Source organism: Elgaria multicarinata, chromosome 2 (assembly GCF_023053635.1).
Source record: "Elgaria multicarinata webbii isolate HBS135686 ecotype San Diego chromosome 2, rElgMul1.1.pri, whole genome shotgun sequence".
NCBI classification, from domain to species: domain Eukaryota; kingdom Metazoa; phylum Chordata; class Lepidosauria; order Squamata; family Anguidae; genus Elgaria; species Elgaria multicarinata.
The window spans coordinates 94,196,049-94,218,638 of record NC_086172.1 but is presented as its reverse complement, the minus strand read 5'-3'; the positions used below and the strand labels follow the sequence as shown (position 1 = coordinate 94,218,638).

The 22,590-nt window shown below is 38.3% G+C and overlaps 1 protein-coding gene across 14 annotated transcripts in view; it reads right to left on the bottom strand.

Annotated features, from left to right (window-relative positions):
- Positions 1–269: 269 nt before the first annotated feature.
- Positions 270–22,590, bottom strand: part of SOX6 (SRY-box transcription factor 6) — a 530,518-nt gene continuing 508,197 nt past the window's right edge. For 12 of the 14 annotated variants that reach the window (XM_063117232.1, XM_063117231.1, XM_063117230.1 and 9 more), the window contains 3 exons: positions 20,154–20,387; positions 15,984–16,200; positions 270–9,615 (listed from right to left, as the gene is read on the bottom strand). In XM_063117232.1, coding sequence (XP_062973302.1) covers positions 9,315–9,615; positions 15,984–16,200; positions 20,154–20,387 — 752 coding nt within the window. In that variant the 3' untranslated portion in view covers positions 270–9,314. The remainder of the gene's footprint in view (positions 9,616–15,983; positions 16,201–20,153; positions 20,388–22,590) is intronic. The other 2 variants (XM_063117228.1, XM_063117229.1) reach the window with 1 other exon arrangement.

Here is a 22,590-nt window from a genome sequence, read left to right as displayed (position 1 = left end):
ATTACCCTTGCTACAAATGAAGCGGCTTGAGCTTATCCAGGCAAAGAGCACTAACAGTCTCCCCCACCCCACCCCCATCCCAAAACCCCAAACTGCTCATTTGACATGAGACATTCAGTCGACTGACAGTGAGCAGGCAGGGAGGTGAGTCTGATCAGAAGGAATTGGGCTATTGATCTCCGGCGCCTTTTCTCCTTGGGATCTAAAGCTGACTGTTCTGTATAAAAAGAACAGAATAGGCTGCACAGAAAAAAGCCATACACATATCATAAAACAAAATTTATCTTTAATCTGTAAGTGTCAACAGCAGTACAAAAGATGGAGTGATGGTGAATAGATTAAGGGTAGAGAGGACAGTCTTGAGGTAAATGAGCATAAATAGGCAGTCTTATAGACACTCCCCTGAGGGGTCAAGACCCCTTATCATGGCATATATGGTATCACCCAATGATGACATGTTTAACATATCAGGAAAGCACCTTGTGCAAAAAAAAAAAAAAAAAAAAAAAGAGGAAAAGAAAAAAAATCCCCTCAAATATGTAGGTAAGGTGCCAACATACACCAGAATATACGATATAACGACAGTGTCTTTCAGTTTTGTCTTTTCCATTAATTTCTGAGGCAGAGGAGAGGAGAAGACTCTTAAAAGTACCACTGAAAAATTATTTAATATTTAATTTACCTCACGTCAATACTGCACAACAAAATCCAAGAAGTCTGTTTATGCTATGAAGCAAAGCTAAGAATGATTCTTCCCCCCCCTTAAATTAAGAGCACAGATACTTCTTTCTTTTTTTAAAAAAAACCCCAACATCCTTAGCAAACTTTTCTTTTCAAACTGCTTCAAGAGGAGAGAGTGAGAGAGATGTGATGGCGACCTTTTAAGTTCATTTAAAAACTTTACACTGGACTGTACAAGATTTTTTTTTTTTTGATAAACTATTTACATTTTCAGACTTTTAAAACATATTCAAAGCAGCAATAGACACTAGGGTTTTTTTTCCCCTCTACATGCCCAAATAATTACCAGCCCTGGGCCCAGGTAGGTACCTGCACTGTATATAGAATTTCTACAAAGAAAATCTGCCAGTTAAAAAAATTGACTTGTGGGTGTAGAAACAGCAGCCCTAGCATCATAAGAGCCACACCCACACTGTTGCTATAGGAACCAAAGCATAGTACCTTGAAAGGGGGGCTCTCAATTGTCCCCCAACAGCTCTACACAAAAACTTTACACTTTGAAACAGCAGCGAGCATGTCAGTGAATTGTGCTGATTAAATTAACATAGAATACAATCTCACAATATACATCACAAACAAATTACAATGTCAGGAAAGAAAAGAGTTACAGTAAGTAACAGCTTATAAGCTTGTCTTAATGTAATAAAAAAAAACATTTGTACATGGCAAATACTATAATGAAGGAACAGAAAAACTAAAAACATTCTAAAATTTGCTACAGGCTGATGAAGGGTAAAAGGGGGGGGGGGAACACCCTGTGCTTTTGAGAAAGCAAAACACAAATGACAAAGGAAGACGAACGGAGAATGCACACTGGCAGGTCTGCAATGTGCAGCATACAAACAGTTAAATATTTGCACATTCCCCAAACTTTTGAGAGCACCAAGGACCTCACTTGTGGTTTTTGAAGAAAGCAGAAATTATAAAGCGAACTATGTCACTGAGCTGCTTTATAGATTTCATATTGTTATAAATACCAATTGGATACATTTTCCTTTCTCACATATACACCCCAGGCCCATCCCTCCTCTTTGTACACAATGAGTAAACTCCCTCAGGATACTTTTTTCTTTTTTTTTTACACAACTTCTAAAAATTAATCTTGGACTTGTTGTTGTTGTTTAAGCAGGGGGGAATATAGAATCCAATTATACAAATTTGGCTCTTTAAAAAAAACACTTCTGAAAATGCTTTTTGCATTCTAGCATGAGATCACAGTATTACAGTATATCAAACACATCGCCCAAGAAAAAATATCAGAGAACAATGGTTGGTAGAGAAAAGTAATGATGGGGTGGAGAGGACAGTGAATTGAGTCTGAGAAAAAGAATAAGTGCCTTTATAATAATAATAATAAAAAAAATCAAATGAGGTCACATGTTAGTCTTTAAACAGGGCATGCTTAAGTGCCAACTTCAGTCTTTAAACACGCATGCAAACATCTAGGATCTGAGACTATTTTTTAATTGAAAATCTGAAGTAATCTATTATACATTCTACCAGCTGCACTTCTAGAGCAGTTGTTGGCACTGACAATCCCATCCAGATATACACATAAAACTCTGCTTAACTTTAAACACATTCCTAAATCTTTTGGATTTCAGTTGAATGGCTCGGTTGCTTAAAGTTAAATTGCTGCCTGAAGCTGTGATCTTCAGACTACTTACTCTGTAGTAGTACCATGGGCTACCATTTGGACTACTCCAGAATGTGCAGTTTGAGGATTCTAGCTTTAAGTGCTTTCTTGGACTGGAACACTGTGTTACTTCATACTGGGAAATTATTTGCAGTAAAGTAGAAAGAAGACAAAGAGCAACAGTAGGTACATTAGGAGATCATGCTTTAACTTTGTATTAGGGGATGCTTGCACTTACACAATCATTGTTTCATTTACACAATCATTTTAACAATCATTGTTTTCAAGTTACTGCTGTACTTTTTCTGTTCACAGGGTTTTGTATTTACTGTAAATAACAACCAAACACACACCCAATGAGCACTATAGCCATAGGTATTGGAGTAGTTGTTACATTGAAATCCTATCTTTCCTTTACGCTGCCTGTTGATGACTGAGCGATCAGCTGGTGATCCCACAGCTTCCCCCAAATGACATATTGGGGAACCAGCAAACATTTAGGTAAGAGTTGCAGAGGGGTGCAGCTCAGTAGCCAAGCACATGCACTGCATGTATGAGGTTCAAAGCCTAGCATCCCTGGTTTTAAAAATGCCAGCTAGCAGAAGAGGGGAAAGACCTCTGCCTTAGCACCCACCCAGAGAGCTGCTGCCCACATCACTGGGGTAGATGGACCAATAGCTTGGCTCAGTATAGGGCTACAACTTCAATCCTAAGACATGGGCCCTTGGACCAAGCCATTTTTCTTTCCTGTGAAATCATGTTTCAGTTTCATTAAGACTCTATTTTGCATTTTGTGAAACATCAAGTCAATTGAACTAATTATTTTAATGGTCATGTTGTTAATGTTTTATTGAATTTTTTCCCTAACTGGTAACAAAGCATTTCAGAAATATTCTCTTGAAATTAAAGCCTTTAAAAAACTTTGCCATGGAAATAGGATAATTAAAAAAAAACTGTTCAAATTCCAGATACTCTTATTACATATGTGCATGGCATCACATTCATTTTTAAATCACCATTATTTTGGGGCACTAGAAAATTATGGGTGCCACTGTCTATTCTAGAGAGCAATTATACAAGCCATCTTAATTTGTTATTAGTTTTATTTACTTATTTTTTGACAGGCCAATATTGTTCCATACCAAACACAGATCTAGCCAGTTCAGCATCACATTTAATAACTGGCATCACTTACAAAGGCCTGGTTAATGACAACCTTCTAGAGCATCCTAGTGTAATACTATTAATGTACTTACTTAACTTATTTGTCATTCACACACTGCCACATTTTTGTATTCACATTGGTTGCTTTCAAACAAGAACTAAGAACTTTCATCAGTTTTGCTTGGAAGCAAATTGCAAATTATGAAGCAAACTGATTACAAGCTGAACTAGAAATCTGGCACTTATGCAACCCACTTTTTAAAGCAGTTGCTTCTTACACTAATTCAGAGGAAGAGAGGAAGTTATTTGGGTGGTGTACTTCGAAGATAGGAGAAATTCACTGAGTGATTCCACTATTTAATTTGCTTCCAAGCAATTGGATGGAACTACATCAGCAAAAGTGTCACAGAATTGGCTGTTGTATCAGTCTGCAACAGCAGTGTTATATCATGGCCCTGATAAAGAGAAAGTTAGTTTCACTGAAATCAATGGGACTTTAATGTGTTGTGACCAATTTGCCCCAGGTTAAAAAGAATTATCTTTCTCTATACTAGAGTCACAGTCTGTAATGCTGCACAAGCGGACTAGTTTGTACTACACATCCTGTGCACCTATTTGCTGATGCAGCACTCTTTAGGATAAGACTATTAGGTTGCAAGTCTCTGACTAAGATTTTATCAGTTCAAATAACTATTAACACCACTATCAGAGAGTAAACAAAGATGAGGCTTGTTATTCTATAAGCAGGTGCAATATTTTGAAATGTTGTGTTTATGAAATATGGAATTCAGATTTGAAGGAGATCATAAGTGAGGCATCTTGCTATCCTAGCTACAGGTCCACAATACTGCTCTCACACTGCAGGTGTAAATTCAGCATCTACATGAGGTACAGTGATTTGTCAGCATTTAATATGGACCAATGTACACTGATACAGAACAAAAGTAAATACATAACTTATACTTCACTAACTATCCATGAACAAAAAATAAAATTCTATTTCCTATGTTATATTTACACTTTAAAAAAAAACTAAAATGAGATGGTGACTAATTAAAAACCTTGTTTTGAGCTCCAATTAAGAATGCAAAAAATAAATGGTTCTTGTTTCCAAACGATTGTCCTTCTTTGATTTCTACTGACACTTTAGAGCCAATATTGGCTAATAAATACAATAAACTGCTTCTGCACTTTTCAGATTCAAATACGTTCTCACCCAATATGTCCAATAAAGTAGCATTCTACCATCTGCTGATTCATGAAGAGCCAATCAGTGTCAAGAATGCAGCTTTAACTTATAGAGCATCAACTCAGACGCAGGGCTGGAGCTAAAACAAAGTATTCATATATATACGAATCTTGCATAAATAAATGAAATAACAAGACATAAAAATGACTCAAATCCGGCAACTGTGAGGCAGGCCCACACGAGTCGAAACAGATGACTTTTGTTCATGTCGTTTTTGTACAACAGTTTCACATTAGTTAGAAGTGATAAAAAATACCATTTATATCCAGTGCTTATAACACTTACGAAACAACATCTGTGAGTGTGTGTTTTTGTACTATGAGCAAAATCAAGTTTCAGTCCTAAAGAACAGTCCTTTGTTCTCCGCCAGCCTGCAGAATATTATTTTGGCATGGTCATAAAATTTATAAAAGGAAATTAACCCTCTAAACTAAATGTTTGCCTTTGTGCAAAAATAATGACATAAAATACAATGTTAGCAATACAGCATTCTACCTATGCAACAACAAAAAAACACCCATGAAGAAACGGAGAGAGAAGAAATGAGTTGTAGGATGGAGAGAGATTTATAACAGGAACAACTTGTAGGAAATTAATAAATAGTTATTCTTTAGGAAAGAATGGGTACCTCCCATCCAAGCTACATGTATTAGATCAGTTCAAATTCCCAAGCAATCTTAACAAAGGATTTTCTTTCAGTACCTTAATTAGATAAAGAGGGCGCTCACCAGCTAATGACAACAAGTGCCTTTAACATCTTGGCTAGACCAATTTTATTGCGTTCACTGTAGACATGAGAACACTATTCAAATAAATAGTAAAGATAAATAATTTTATACCAGATTAACAAATGTCTGCCAAAGCTTGATGTGAATGCCGATATATCAGAATAATATTTTTCTTGTAAACTCAACAGTTGCCATTTGGTTGTGTGAGTTAAATTGACAATTTTAATATTGCAAAAACTATCTCTACCTCCAGCAATTTTTGCTGAAAACTCCTAGGGCATTATTAGTTTTTCTACAAGCTTGTATGATAGCATAACAATATTCCGCATTGATATTGTGTCCATTTTACTAATTGGGAGCACAATCTAAAAGCTACTGAAGTCATATATATAGTTTATTCACTCAGTCGCTTCCGACTCTTCATGACTTCATGGACCAGCCCACGCCAGAGCTTTTTGTCGGCCCAGACTCCTCCATTAGTGGATGTAGAAGGGGAAAGAGCCCCATCTGACATAGTCAGGAGTGTTAGCTTTGTGGATTTACAAGGAAGTGGGCTCCAGCCCATGATTTATGTAGGAATTGGATCATGCCCACATATTTATCACATGTGGGTTTGTCATTTTTGCCATCATACAAGGTGCAGAAATGTTTTCAAAAATCTTGGCACTCTTTCCCCTGAGCAAAGCTATTGAGAGATGAATATGCTTTTCCATCCTTAAGGAAGGTGTCTTTATATAAAGTAGACCCCTTAACTCAAATTTGCACAACAATAGCCAATATGGAGGAGGCTGCTTGGAATTGCATTTGCACAGAAGCTGCTACTTCTGGATTGGTACCTGACAGGTTTGTTTCTGCCACTGTAAGACATTCATGTTGACATTTTTTGCTGGTGTGGAAAAAGCCGCACACAACTAGTTTGATGGAGCAGCTAGTACACAAATGTAATATGCGTCCTTTTTTGTGTGAAGTTGGCCTTATTTAGAAGACACAAAATTTTTGCACCTATAGAATTGCCACCTTGCTGGAGGATACACCACTCTGAAATAGCTATGATTATTGATAGTCAAGTTATAACGAAGAAAACAAGTTCTTCCTAGAACTAAATCTTTAAAAAGAACCTAAATCAAAGCCTACTAATATTAACGTAATACTTATGAGCTGGTGTAGTTGTTTTCCTAGAATGTACTGCTGAGGAGAATAACTTGATGTTACTATTCCTCATACCTAGAAAGTGGACTTTGAGCTAGATCTTCATGCTGCATAAAATAGATCAAATTCAAATTTCTGAGTCAAATCTTGACTTCTACCAAGTCTTGATTTGGCCCATTGGATTTTTATATTAAGACATAGATTATTAACTTGGGAATGTTTTATTTTGCCTCTCCCCTGCCCCAAACTCCTTAGAACTCAGTTTTATATGTAATGTAACTATATATTAGCAATGAAATAAATAAGGTTTTAAATTTATGCAGCAACTTTGATCTAAAGGCCCTGGAGCGCTTTACAAATTTAATTTCATATTATGCTTGTGATATAGCTGTATGTCTGTTCTGTTTTTCCTTTTATGGGGCAAGTGAAGCATTGCAATCCTTCAAATATTCCTATGCATTAAACACATATTTGTGCGACTGAAACTTAAAAGAGTACAGTGAAAACATGCCAGTTAATGGCAAACAAAGAGTTGAGTTTGGGACTCTTCAGTTCTTTTAAACTAACATTTGATACAATTTATCTTAGATATTCAAGATTTGGGTGGAGTTTTGTTTTAAAAAAACAGCAATCCAAAGATAAGGTCATATACTGACAACACTAAGTTTGTCCATCAGATTGACAATGGGAATGGCAACATGTGGAATCCTAAACTGCAGCAGCATTTTACAGCTGTAAAAGCTCATGAGGAAGACTCAGTGGAATTTCTCACTACCTATATGCCATCTGTATACTATACAACAGTTAAGAAATCTGGCTGGGATACTTTAGAGCAGGAGTTCCCAGTTAGGGTCTCCCGACATCATTGGATTACAACTCCTTTCATCTGTGATCATTTGCCATGCTGGCTATGGATATTTGGAGATATAGTCCAACAACCTCTGAGGATCCACAGTTGGGGACCACTGCTTTAGAACTACTTTAGGGGAGCCCAAAGTTTTATGCAAGATAGTTGGGTTCTATTATTTTTTCCCCTTTAAACCACCATGGCTATCATGTCAAAACCTTTTTCTGAAGCAACTTCCTTCTGTTTCAGATTTGATTTGCCATGCAGCATACGTGGGGAAGGCAGGATATATAGGTTAAGAAACCTTGGGAAGGGCCATGGCTCGGTGGGAGAGCACTTGCTTTGCATGCAGAACGTCCTAGGTTCAATCCTTGGTACCGCCAGGTAAGGCTAGGAAAGATTCCTGCTTGAAATCCTGGAGAGCCACTGCTAGTAAATGTCAGCAATACTGGGCTGTGGACCAATGGCCTAACCCGGTATAAGACAGCTTCCTATGAAACTCAATTCCAAAGCAACCTTGGCTTTATAGAGTTAGCTGAACTATTCTTTGGGTCCTGGCCTATGTATAAAAATGGACACATAGGATAGACATACTATGCAAATACCATAAGCATCTGCATCCTTCTGTTCTACACATCATAGATTTTTTCCAAGTGTTTTTGACGTGGATAAACATAAATTCCCATATATGTATATCACCCCTTCCTACTTTTAAGATACCCACAGGCTTTTAGGGGGAAAGACTCTTTATAAATAAGTCAATAGCAAAATGAAAATATAATGCCACCACAACAGTACCTTTGAATTTTATTTTTTTTTAGCTTGTGGACCCCTGACATTCTGGAATGAATAGATTGTTTAAGAGAAAATGTAGTTAAGACTGAATGTAAGGGTTAAAAGAAAAGGGGCATAGAATGGGTTTGTAGGTGGCTCTTATATTCTTAAGACAGGCCTGTCTGTAGCTGGTGATCGCTCATTTGTGCTTACTTAATATTTTAAACTGATGGTACATCAAGAGGCAGAAGCAACTGGACAAGTGCATTGTGGCAATCATGTTCACTATTTTAAGAACATCCTGTATCCAGATTCCTGAGTACTTTACCATTTTCTGGAAAAATTAGGGTGTTTAAAAAAAAAAGATATATAGATAGTTTTAAGATGCCAAAGGATTGTCTAAGACTTTACAGTATCTCCCTTAAGACTTTTTTAAATGTTAAGATTCAAAAGTTATGAAAGTTTGGCACATCAGAAGATCTGCTATACATGTGGAGAAAAAAATGGAATTCAGAGACCTTTTTTAAAAAAGATGAGTTAAGACACACAGATGCACACACTTGAGGACTTGTTCTGTTTCATGATAGGAAATTTACGGTTATTTTTTTTGTTCTGTTTTTGTTTTCTAAAATAATTCAGAATAAAAACACATTCACAACCTGTAGGCTGGCACAGCATACCTGAGTGAGAATGTAAAACCCCCGTTTAAAACAGTAACTTAAACCTTTTAATCGGCATCCAGGAGGAGAAAAAAAATAGACAAAAAAGGTAAGACTTGTAAGAGAGCTATTGATTCATATAAGTTTTCAAGTCCCAATGTCTGATACTTAATGTCTTCACCTAAATTAAAAAAAAATGTTCATGAAAATTAGGGAACAATCTGTGTCACACATTAAGAAACATTTAAGACCATTCTGCAGATGTAACTGTAGGAGCCACACATGCATGCAGGCTCATTTAAGAACTTTTTGTTCAAAACAAAACAAACAAACAAAAACTCAGAGTACTTTAATTCAGCAAATATCCTCAGTTGGCAGTGACAGCCTCGTGGGCTTCATTTTCACTGCTATAGTCTGATTTGGGGTCATCTTCAAAGTCCTCGTACATTTCCATTTCATCCTCCCCATTTATATCATTTCCAGCAAGGCTCCCACTGTCTGTCTTCATGCCATAAGTGCTCTGAATGACAGGGATGCTGGGCTCAGGGCTAGCAGAGGTGCTGGAGCAATCAGATGTCATTTGAGGAGATGGTGTAGTAGTTGCCATAGTAATAGCACCAGGATAGACCACACCCGTTCCTGTGGAGATTGGAATCTGAGGCTGTTGCCTGTGAGGAAACACAAACAGAGAACAAGATTTCCTTGAGTTCACGTAAGAAATGTGTATTTCTCATTTGAACGGAATGTGCTGCAGTATTCTTTTGTGCTTCTGGCTCTTAGATCCCAACCCTCGCAGGCAGGACTGAATTGTACTGATTTCACTGAGATATGCTTCCTTGTGTATACATATGATATATTTTATTTATAATAATATTTTAATCCTGCATTTTCCTCCCCAAATGTTCAACCTTGCTAAGAAAAACAGACAAAAAATTAAAATACAATAATACAGCAAAGTAATATACATCGTATAAACAGCATAAAACCAAAATGGAAAGAGCCAGAATTAAAAACAACAATAACACCCATTGCAAACTAACCCGCCAAAGCCTGTTGAAAAAATATATCTTTAGATACTGAAAAACCACAAAGAGGTAGTAAGTCTAAGCTCTCAGAGCAGGACGTTCCACATAGTGGGTTTCTTTCACAGAAAAAGCCTTCTAACATATTGTCACCAACTGTGCCTCAGTAGACAGTTTTATCCTAACAAACTCAGTGCTCCAAGATAACAGTAGTGAGATGCTTAATTAAGCTTTCCTATGCAGGAAGTTCTAATAATAACATACCACTAGCAAGGCAGCCCTGGATCTGGGGAAAATAAGAAATACTTTTGTAAGCCGCCATGAGAGCCTTTTTTGGCTGAATGGCAGCATAAAAATGCTTAAATAAATAAATAAATAAATAATGGGAGAAGTTGTTGTTTCAGATAAATATAGTTTAGATCCAGAGTTTGCACCTGCTGGTGGGGCATTCCCTGAATGGAGTTCCACTCAGGACATGCTCTTGCCGGCAATAGGAGGTGAGGTAAAAATTTCCAGTTCCCTGGACAATTGGGGGATAATCCGGAACAATAAAGGTACTAGGGATGGATGAATGAGCAATGCTCAAGATCGCCAGAATTCTCCGAACACTGTCTTGACGTTTGCTCGATGGCTGATCCTCATTCGTGTTCGCCATTGCTGCTTGATCCATGTGAATGGGAAACGTGTGCAAAACAAGCAAAGGTCGAATGGGAGATTTGTAGAGGTTTCCCCAAATTTACGTAAATTTCCCCTATGCATTAAAGCAAGGTGGATTCAACCTACTGAGGGAATTTGTGCAAATTAGGATATTAGCACAAATCAAACTGGGAATTGGGAATGAGACAATCCTGAGCATGTGTTCGGCAATTTACGAATATTTTCAGAAGACACATGCTTAAGCTTGGAGCATGCTTCGAAGCTTGGGGCATGCTCACATATTTTGTGAGCAAGAACAATATTCTCATACATCCCTAGAGGGGGCTGCAGAAGGAGGAGGAATCAGCAAAAACTGTCTCCTGCCCCATTCACGAGCAGGATTCTCCACTGGATCAAAAGGATTCCATTAACAAAAGAAGCCCTTCAAATTGTGAGAGGCCCCCACACTTTAATTAAATTCCAAATGAAGTCGTAACGAGGTACCTTCTTCCATGGGTCTTTTTCAGATCTGAAAGTGTGGGCAGTCTGGTGGACCACACAACACTGGAGAGATTTGTAATAGGAAAAAACAGACCCCACTGCACTCTCAGTCAATGCCACCCTTGGGCTGAAACAGGTTACCTGCCCTTGAAGTATGGTAACTTTATGGTCAGTATTAAAGTGCCCTGGGTGACTGACGTGTTTTAACCATTTCTAAATGTTTGCATTTTTTAAATACCTGACTTGTTTGTCCTGTGCAACAGCAGAAGGGCATTGTTGGAGGTGTTGGCATATAACACATTTAAGGGTACACAGGATAGTTGCATAGTATAGTAAGGCTGTCCAGTGTTTCAGATTATGGTTCGCTGGGTCCTACATAACTGTGATTGGAAAAATCTACAGGACCATCTCCCCCCCCCAAACCCCCCCCACTTAAACATTTAAATTGGCAAAAGTCATTGTCTGCTGTTCTCTTCAGCAGAGTTGTTCTCTGACAACTCTCTATATTACTGAGTCTAACTCAACTGCATTAAGGAAAATTTCTTACATGCTGTGCCCTTTGAAACATGCAACCCCAACCAAATGACATAACATCAGTTCTCATAAAAGCACCCATTGTGTACATTTGAGCCTAGCCACAGCAATGTGGTTTTATTGACTTATTCAAAACAGTAGTCCAGAAACATTCAGAATATCTTTGTATGTATAGTACCCATAAATACTTTTCCACAGCATCTTATAAGACATAAATAATGTTCCCATTATTTTTAAGACTAAAAGATGTAATGCATACTTGAACAGAATTTACTAGACCAAAATGGGGTTGGACTGGAAAAAATTTGTAAGGCAAGGTAACAAAGAAAGTATTTTCAATTCAGATGACTATTAGAGTTCTTTCCTAGTGCATCGATGTGGCATCAGGACTTAGCAAATACAACACTCTGGATACATTTCAACTCATGTAAATGTTTTAAAGAAAAGTTGAATGGTTATTATTAAATAGTTCTCATTAGCAACTGAAAAGATAAAAAACTGAAAAGTTAAAAAACTGAAAAGATAAAAAAGATAAAAAGAATAAACATTTTGGTTAGAAGCTCCATTTTTTAAAGGGGTAAAAAAGGAATAATTAAGATTATCGTATAGAATGGTTGATAATAGGCATTAACTTTTGAAAATAAAAAAGTCACACAAGAGCCCCCTTCATTATATACATAGTGAGGCTGTGCACTAGCCCTGCCTCTGTTGAGGCCACACCCCACATCACTTGTTCCCACAGTGTAAATGCTCACACATCAGTACGAGTGTAGAATCCTTCCCTACATTGGTGAACACAAAGATAGTGGGGTTAGCATTTCTGCCACAGGTGTTAATGGTGGGGGCATGGCTGCAGCATGTATCAGGGAGGGGCAGGGCTAGTCTACATGGCCCCACAGCCCCCTTCACATGTTATTTCAATCTGCCTAATGTTCCTGATGATCCCCCTACCTCTCTCCTCCTGCTGCTGTTCAGATGCCACAACCTGTTGGCTCTTCACTCATATGCATAAGAAATGCCAGCAGAAACTAATGAACTCTGGGTCTTGTTGTTTGGGGAGAGCATGTTACATCAGAAAGCACACATTTCTCCCTCTCTCTCAATCTGTCTGTTCTTTGGGGAGGGCCTGGGCCTGAATCCCAGTAAAATGTTCAGAATATCTGTTCAAATTTTGATTCGCCCTTTGAAATCTCACAATATCTGGACACCACGTACAGGTATATAGATAAATAGAAATAAGTTTGCATAAACTTTCTCAAGTATTTAGTTTCATTTTCGTCTCATGGTCATGGGCTTTCCATCTGGGCTGGGGGCGCTTGGAGGCTCTGGAAATTGTGCAGTTCCCCCCACTGCATTAATGGGGGCCGTAGAGACCCCATTGATGAAGCAGGAGGAAGCGTGCAATTTCAGCAGTTGGGGCAGACAGTTGCCAAGCACTTGATAGGGACTTCCAAACACTCACGCGTGGGACTGCTCTTGCGCCAGGGCTGCCTGACTGAGTCTGGAGGGGGCTGACACAGGGCAGTCCATCAGGAACTTGCAACAGCTCCAGTGGACATTGCTTGGTGTGGCTGCCAAGCATTACTGAGGATCTGTTGTACTACAGTGAATGTGGGTTATGACATTTGGATTCCTGATCTTTTACCCCTTACTTAATACCATATAACATTCATCAGAATTACAATTAAGGTGGTTAAATAGCAATAGAAGTGTGGTTTCCCCACTTCGTGTGCAAATTAGCTATTGTAACTAGAATTAATATGTATTCATGGACAGAGAATAAAAAAAAAAGTAGCTATTTCATGTCTATCCACTTCTTAATGCAGAAATACAACGGTGACTTTTTATTATGAAGTACTACATACTTGAACATCAAAATGGTTTTCATCACCCAATCTGCATCCTAAAGACTGACTAGGGCCTTAACAGAAGTGCCAGTTAAGCCAACTGTAAACTTCCCAAGGGCCCCCCAGGAACCCATCAGATGACATTAGCCTAATAGATCTACCTAACCTGCAAAAGGGAATGACTGTTACAACTGTAAGGGGATCATCAGATGAGCATTTTATAGCACACTCGTTACTGGACACTCATGGATTTTCGCAGGTCCTACTAATGACGCTGTCTGCCTCCCACGCATCTCCCACTCTTTCTGTTCTTCTTCCAGTGACAAAAAAAGACCCTGGTAAGTCTGATGTATCTTTAGAAACTGAACTTGCCATGATCTCCTGCTGTGTGCAGGAGAAGCGGCATGATAAAAATGCCCACTGAATGGGTCACGTGGTCATTATTTATTTCCTTGTTCTTCTCCTGAGAAAAGAGGAAGTATTGTGCGACAGAAGCGGGGGCAGAGAAGCAACGGTAGGGAACTGTGATGAAGCCCAATATCTCACCAGGAAGTGGTCTAACTATGAGAAGGAAGTCAGAAAGAAACCCCACACGTCCAGATCATTATCCTAGCCAGTCAAGAATACAGATAGTGTGGTTTCATTATCATCTACATGTCTCATTCTGCAATACCTAGAAACCCTGGAATGTTTGGGGGATATCTCTTGAGAAAGCAATTGGAAAACATGTCTTTTTTGAGGTGTTGGGCTAAGGTAAATCATGATGAATTTGACTGGGCAGTTCTAGAAATCCCAGGTCAGTTCCACAGTAAGACAACATCAGGTGAGCAGTGCAGGTTGTCACCTCGCCATATTTTCAGAAATTTTGGTACATGGATGTGAAGAATGGAAGTTCTTGACTCTGGATGTTCATGTACAGTAATACCTTTTTTTTCAACTTCCCTGCCTCTCTCATCTCATTTCCCTTCAGATCCATGCACCCTTCAACTTTTGTGTACCCACTCCTTGTACAACAGAAAAGCCTTGTGCCACCTACTTGTTCCAGATTAGCACAGAAATGCACACACACATGCACACAGACATACACACTTTCCATTGTCAGCAAGCTATGTTTTAGACTACATGTGCCTATTGGCTCATCATATTTCCAGATATCTAACCCTCATCATATTTCTAGATATCAAAAACTGATTTAGTCAAATCCCCACACTACTGTGGATGATACCACAAAGTAATTGACTGCAATGCAAGTCTTGCATGCCAAGCCAGAAATAAGGCACAGAACTAAGCAGTCAAGGTCAATTAACTGGTTGTGAAACTCGCAATAAAAGACTATTGTGATTAGAGGAATAAACAGAACACTGTGAATCTAGAAGGGCTGGCAAGAGAAGTCTCTTTCTTAAATTGCCCGAAACACATTGTGCAGCATCCAAGCATCCAAGATGTTTTGTTGTTGATGACAATGACAGAGTTAAATCAGCTGAAACACAATTGTTTTAGTGAGTTGCCGGCTGAAGGCTGAAGAAATATTATGCCACTGTATACTGCTGAAAAGTCTAAGATGACACACTTATTAAGAGATTCCTTGAATCTCTCTTGGAAAACTCATTGTTTAATCATGTGTCAGTACTGAAATCAGTAGAAACTTACTCATAAGCCTGGCACTGCAATATAGAAAATCTACAAAGAGGGAGACACACTTGCCCCCTGCATATATCCTGGGCACAAAAGAATCTATAGTGGGGACCAAGTACATGTACTGAAAACAACTTAAGCAGATAGTAACACTTTGTCTCTCCCCATTCACGCCACAAAGGTGAGTAGACTTCCTAGATTTGTATGAAGCATGGAGAAAAAACTGAAATCTAAAAAATTGGGGTGGGGTACCGGGTGGTAAAGAAAAGCATTTGCCCCTGTTGTAAACCCTACAGAGAACAAGATAGTTTTATGAGGTCATTGTGGCAAGTCATAGCTTTAGCAACAGCAGCCCGTTCCTCAGAGGGTTGGTTTACACTGAGGAAAAGAACTGCAAAAACAGAACAATCACAGTGAATGAACTCAAAAAATGAATAACTTCCTGCTGAGGGGAGAGAAGGTAGAAGTGATATCCCAACTAAGTAGGCAGCTGCTTAAATCAGACTGTTTTGAACAAATGGGCCCAATTGATCCAGTTTGCTGTACACTATTTCCAAGCGCAGTTGTATACTATTGCTATTTCACAGCAACAATAGAGGGAGTGTTGAAGTAATCTCCATTTAAAAATAATGGAAATGCTAGTAATTTCCAGCTAATGCACTTGTGGGAGTCTTGTGGGTGGCTTACAAAATAACCATCAGTGTACACCAGAAAAAGCTAAAATTATTTTGTTTAAATTATGGGCTAGAATAGGTAAATTAATCTTAGACAAGAATCCCAATCCCACTGGAAGGAAAAGGTTTGGGTTGCGCTAGAGGTGCACAGTTAAGGGTGCGCTACTGAAAACAATTTAGTACATACCCTACAGTAAAAAATTGCCTCATCTCTTGCCTTCGAGATCTCATGAGCTGTTTATATTCTCCAATACGCAGTTTCTTGCCGTCAACGATGCAGGTGCGTTTTGGTCGAGGTTTATATTTGTAATTAGGGTACTTCTCTAGATGGATTTTACTTAGCCGTGCTTGCTCTTCATAGTAAGGTTGTTTCTCTTGGTTTGACATGGATTTCCAGCGTGAGCCTGCATAGCAAAAGATATCAGTGAGCTCTCAAGTTGGCTTGTCTGAGGAATAATTCCACAAAACTCTAAATCAGAGTTGAGGGACCTGTAACCTTCCAGATGTTGCTGGACTACAACTCTCATAGATCCATGACCATGCTGGATGGAGCTGATGGGAGTTGGAGTTCTACAAATCTGGAGAGCCACAGATTCCCCACTCCTAGTCGAAACAGCCCTTTTTGCCACAGTTCACTTTAATGTACCACACAAGCCAACCAAACAGACACTTAGGCCACAGCTAGACCTAAGGTTTATCCAGGGATCATCCAGGGTTCGCCCCTGCCTGAGCACTGGATCCCCTGTGTGTCACCTAGATGAACAGGTTTGACCCCTGGACGATCCAGGGATAAACCTTAGGTCTAGCTATGGCCTAAGAATCTGGAATCCACTTTTAGGGCCAGCACTGTGCTTCATACCATATAAAGCATCTTCCCAGTCTTCTAACAATTCCCTCAGCTTCTCAAGCAGACCTAGGTTTTCCATTATTCCTCCTTTACAATCAAACTAAAAGAAACTAAATGGTTACCAAAAGACATCGTATTTGGTTCCAAAAGGGACATCACACACAAAAAAAAGATGCAGCTGTAACACTTCTCAGAAAACACTGATTATCTAAATGTTCACAAAGTGTTTGTAACAGCACTGGTGAGATTGTTCTTGATCTATTCTTTGAATAAGTAAATCTTTCCTCATAGGTTTGCAGATTTGTTTTGTTTTTTAAACTCTGGGTTGTCATGAATGAGCCAATGGCTGAGTTTGGACGACACGCTAATCAACAGTTGTTTCCCATTCTGTTCCTATTCCTTTCCCCCCTCCTCCTCCCTCCCAATCCCCTTTCCTTTTGTGTCATGTCTTTTAGATTGTAAGCCTGTGGGCAGGGACTGTCAAGAAATGCTTTTGTAAGCCGCCGTGAGAGCCTTTTTTGGCTGAATGGCGGCATAAAAATCCTTAAATAAATTAAATAAATAAATATTCCATCCCCACCCCCACCCGGTTGATTAGTGTGTCGTCTGAACTCAGCCAACGGGTGTGTCCCTGCTGTTTGATCGCTCCCACCTGATTTCTTCTGCCAGCTGGAGCAGCTGAACAACGCAAGCTTGCTCTGTTCCTGGTTTGATTAACGTTAACCGTCCGAACTGGGAACCCTGGCTTGTCTCTCCCCTGACAATCAGAATTGTAACTTGTGTGAACTACTAGCATTTGGCTTGCTCATGGTAACCCAGCATTTTAAAAACCCTGGATTGGCATTGCATATGAACGGGGCCATATATACATTGGTAATTAATTTATTAAGAGACATTACAAAAACTGCATGAATAGTACCATACAACCCAGTAGGTTCTGGGTCTGTATTTCTCAAATAGCAGCCCTCAATGCCTTATGGCATATTCCCCACCCTCCCTTTTGAAATTGAGGGAACATTCAAAAGCTTGTGATATGGCACAGGTGGTATTGTTTAAAGAAAAAAAAATGGCAAAAATCCCACTGGACATACCCAAGACCTTGAGCATCCCCAAAATTGCTCTTAGAAGCTCAGCTATATTACTAGACGCTTGTTTTAACCATAGTCATTCTATTGATCTTCAAAAGGTTTCCCACATTGCAGATGCATGCATATTTTGCCAGTAAGAATCTAGAAAAAATATGTGTATAAAATAAATCTGTAAATTTATTATAATGAATATCATGACCTGAGTCTTAGCAACAACTTGCTTATTCACTAAATTAGACATGCCCTATCTTATGCTGCAATCCTATATTAAGTTACCTGTGAGTAATCCCAATGAATTCAATGGAACTTAATTCTGAGTAGATACATACAGGATTGTGCTGTTAGTGTCTTTAATTTAGATGCCCTTTGCTATTGGCTCCCTGACCTTTGCAAATCCCATTACATGTTATAATCATCCAGCCAGATGCAATACGTACACTGAGCTGCACTTGACATTGCATTTGAAATAAAGTAGAAAGTACACTTGCAATGTTCATCACTACTTTAATTACTAGAAACGTTCATCACAAACTGCACTAATAAAAGACAAAAAATATAGCACAGTTTACATCTAAGGAAGAAAAGAATTCAGGTCTGTTGTATTGTTTATAAAGAGCTACCTAAACAGTGAAGAAAGATTTTTGAAAAATTAAATAAAAAGGAGTTTACAGCTGGTTAAAATGATTGCAGCTGTGGTAAACGTGGGTGGAAGCTATTCTTTTACCACGAGCTTTTATACATCAACAAATGGAAAAGTTGTATAAATATTATCCAGTCAGCAGTGCTCTGTTGTCAGTTCTAATTTTTCAGACTCTTTTTTTTGTCATTGTCCTGGAAAATGTGTGCAGATATTATATGTAAATTGACTCTTTCTTTCTTTCTTTCTCGTGGTGGTGGGGCAATTCCTGGCAGGTTACCCCTACTTTAAAAAAACACACACACACCATACGATTGCTGGCACTTCTGAAATATTTGTACTGGATGTTTACATTTTAATGAATACTGTTACTATACTAGTAATAGGTGGGGGGGATTTGTCAAAGAATGCACACAAATAATATAGATTCTATATAGTTGCCAAGACTGGAACAGTGCAGGTTTTATACAAAACTGAAAGGCTATTCATTTAACTTACTAAAAATGGTGGATAAATATGAAAACTCCGATGTAAAACACTGCAAGTTTTAAGAACAGAGTTGCTTTTGTTTTGGGATTATTATTATTTTAATCAGAAAGGAAAAGCAACTAAGAAAAACAGTTTTGTTAAAATGTGTAACAATGTACAATAAAATAATTGCAGGTGAGAGTTGATCAGAACTAATATTTATTATGATTAACATTTAAAATCTGTCTTTCACTTCAAAGACTTGGTGGACAAATATCAGTTTAAATATTTCCCTACTCATTCTCATGGACACTTTTAATTCTCCTGTGAGATCTTCAATTCTAATGCTTTTGAAAAAAATCTGATGTATTATTGTGAGATAAAACCTGAGCACTGGCAAATTTTATGCATCATGTTGGCTAACCTTTGTTTTCCTAAAGCAGAGATGGGCACTTTTGTAGCTCTGTAGATGTTGTTGGACTGCAAGTTCCATTAGACCTAGCCCGCACAGCCAATGATGAGGAATGATGGGCATTGCAGTTCAACAATATCTGGAGGTCCAAATGTTGACCACCCACGTTCTAAAGAATTAAGTAAACTGAACTTGAGACACTTTAGCTTTATAGTCTCAAAGCATTTTCATTTTTTTACAATGAGCAACGCTGAATACTTAAATGATAATTTAGATGCTATGAAATCTGCCGACTACACAGTTTGAACATTCCATTCATTGCAACAAATACTTGAGTTTGCTTCCATTAAATATTTTCCCAGCGTAACAAATTATTAGACAACTTTCTCTTGCAGAAATGTTACATTTCTATTTTATCATGATTTCTAAAAAGGGCTTGCAATAGGATACTACCAGTAACCCATTACAAACAGTCACTCTTTATCTCAGATGGCAAATCCAAAGGAAATTCGAGCTTTTTCTGTCTGCATAAATCTCATTTTCATAATTTGGATCTCTCTCTCTCTCTCTCTGTCTTTAAATGGGAAAGAGCTCTTTTCCCCCCATAGCAGACCCAAGCATGTGTACCTAAGTTTTTCATTCATTGGCTATAATTCAGAGGACCGTGAGCACACCAAGCGTACTATAAAAAGGCAAAATATTTAAGCTTCCAAAGTTGTGAAGGGATTGTTTGCTCTTCCATATCCAACTACTGGAATTCCCATGTCTGCAGTCTTCTGAGTTCAATACATCTATTCTATTTACAAATCCAATACATTATTTCCTCTAGCCATTCAAAATATACATTCAGAATATACATTCAGAATCACAAAGCAATCTCTAATTATTTGTGGTTTTGTACTTACCAAGAATTTTGCTAATATTAGAGTTGTGCATGTCAGGAAAAGCTTGAAGAATTTTTCTGCGTTCATCCTTTGCCCAAACCATAAAAGCATTCATTGGTCGTTTGATATGTGGCTCACTGCTACTTCGGCCCCGGGCATCCCTGTAGACGCGAGCTTCAGCCACAGTGGCGCCTCCTGTTGGCCAACAATAATACTGCTGTAGTTTAGCTGCAGAGCCATTCATTGCTTTACTTCCTGTAATATCAGGGCAGGAAGAAACAAGATGGATGCAAACATTATTACATTATCTGGATTCTGGGACAACTATCTATGCCCTGCTCATTTTCAAGTTCTCACTTTCTGTTTCCAGATCTATGAGATAAAACAATTCTAAATTGTTATTTGAGTTTGATCACGCATGCTATTTCCTCCAACAGTTGTAGGAGCTAATGAGATTGAAGAAATTCAAAGATCAGGACATAGTAAGTTCCTTTATTAAAATATGGACCCTATACTTTCTGTGCCCTAGGTGTACAGGTAAACAAATAATAATTCAAAATGCATCCATTCAGAATGACTTCCTGGTGTGTGTGTATGTGTGTGTGTGTTTTAAATAACATTATTAAACATGGACAGCAAGTCAAAATGAAGTTTAAATCTATATGTTATAATAATTCGCTGCTAGCTATAACTCTTCGGGCCTGTTCAGATGACACTTAAGGCTCTGTGGTTAGTATCTTATTCTTCAATGGGCCTGTTCCAAAGACTACTTAAACCCTGCTGGTTAAGGCTTTGGGTTAAGCAGCAGGGTTTAAGGTGTTTTGTGCGATGGGTTTTGCTAAACCCTGCTCACTCATTAACCACAGTCAGACTGTCAGCAGCAGGGTTAGCGGCTCTAACCATGGTTTAAAGTATTGTGTGCGACAGCACAGCTTGTGGTTAGTGCTAACCCCAGAGAACCATAGTTTCACTACACAGAGTCAGAAGTGTCGTCTGAACAGGCCCATAGTGTAGTTTTTCAAACTAGTCATTACCCATATGGTTTGAATGTCACCCAGGAGTTTTGAATGAATGAGGTTATCGTGCAGAGAAGTCTAATTATTCTAGGTGGTCAAGCTTTCTTAATTTACATTGCTTTCATTGAGTAATTTCTTGAGGTGTTCCCATTCCCAGGATTAATACTACATAATACCAGTTCTTCTACCTGTATGATCAGTTCCTTAAAGTTTCATAAAGTTTACTTATGTTAGCATGAACTCCATTGCTACTTTCATGGTTCCCAACACTAATGGACACACATCCAGATGGAGCCTGAGATGCTTTTCATCAAGGTTACTCCAAATATGCATAAGAAATGCATGCAGCATTGGGAGTTAAATTTTGCAACTAATCTCTGAGTTTGGTAGCTTTGGAACCCTTGATTGAAATATTTGTAAATTACTATTGATATAGTCTTGAAATACCAGTCTATATTTGCACAATACAAATGTGATATGAATATTTTTTAATTAAATGTGCACCAAAACAACAAAGCATACTCCTCACATGCAACAATTATGACAGGACTGAAAAGAAAGTGAACTGTATTACAGGTCTCTCCCCTTCATTTCAAATATATATGTGACAAATCCTCAGTGGCTATGAAATGACACAGCGTGATGAAACCTAAACCAATGTAAATCAGTAAAGCTCTGTTGACTTCACAGTGGAGTGATGATTTACATCAGCTCAGGATTTGAATCTATATTTTAAATTATGTAGAATCTAACTCTGCCAAATTGTTGTTAAAAAAAATCCCTCAACATCTTTACTTTAAGGCACACAATAATTATTTTTGTTGTTGTTTTGTGTAGGCAATTCATTTTTATGGATAAAATCTTAGGACAGAAGATGCATAACTAATATGCTACCTTTTTGCCACTATGCCCACAGTACATTAATTTCATTTAAAATGCACTGACCATACAGGATAAATTGATATCACTTTATATGGTGTTGACAGCCATGTTTATTGTGCAGTGAAATGTAGTGTAGCTTCAAGCTGACAATATCCATCAACATAGGGCACTATGCTGACTGCTGGGCCAGATGAAGACATACATTACCCTCGAAGCAAAACACTTATTTAGATGTGACACTGTCTTCTCCTGAGGATCACCAGGATAATTTATGAAGCCCTCAATACCATTACTTTAAAACTGACACCAGTTCCACAATTGCACGCAGATAAAAGAAGACAGGTCTGCTGTGAATGTCAGATGCAGGTGTATTTTAACAGGAGCCTAACTTTAACTACTGTCCCATGGCTATTCAGCATTTACTAGCTGTAACTATTACTGCAGCCTCTCCATCATATCACTGAGTAGACTGAAATGTACTTCGAACCTAATCCAAAACCAATAGGGTCAAAGTGGAGTCTTGCTACAGAGGTTCAGTAGGTTAGACTGAAGTTCTAATG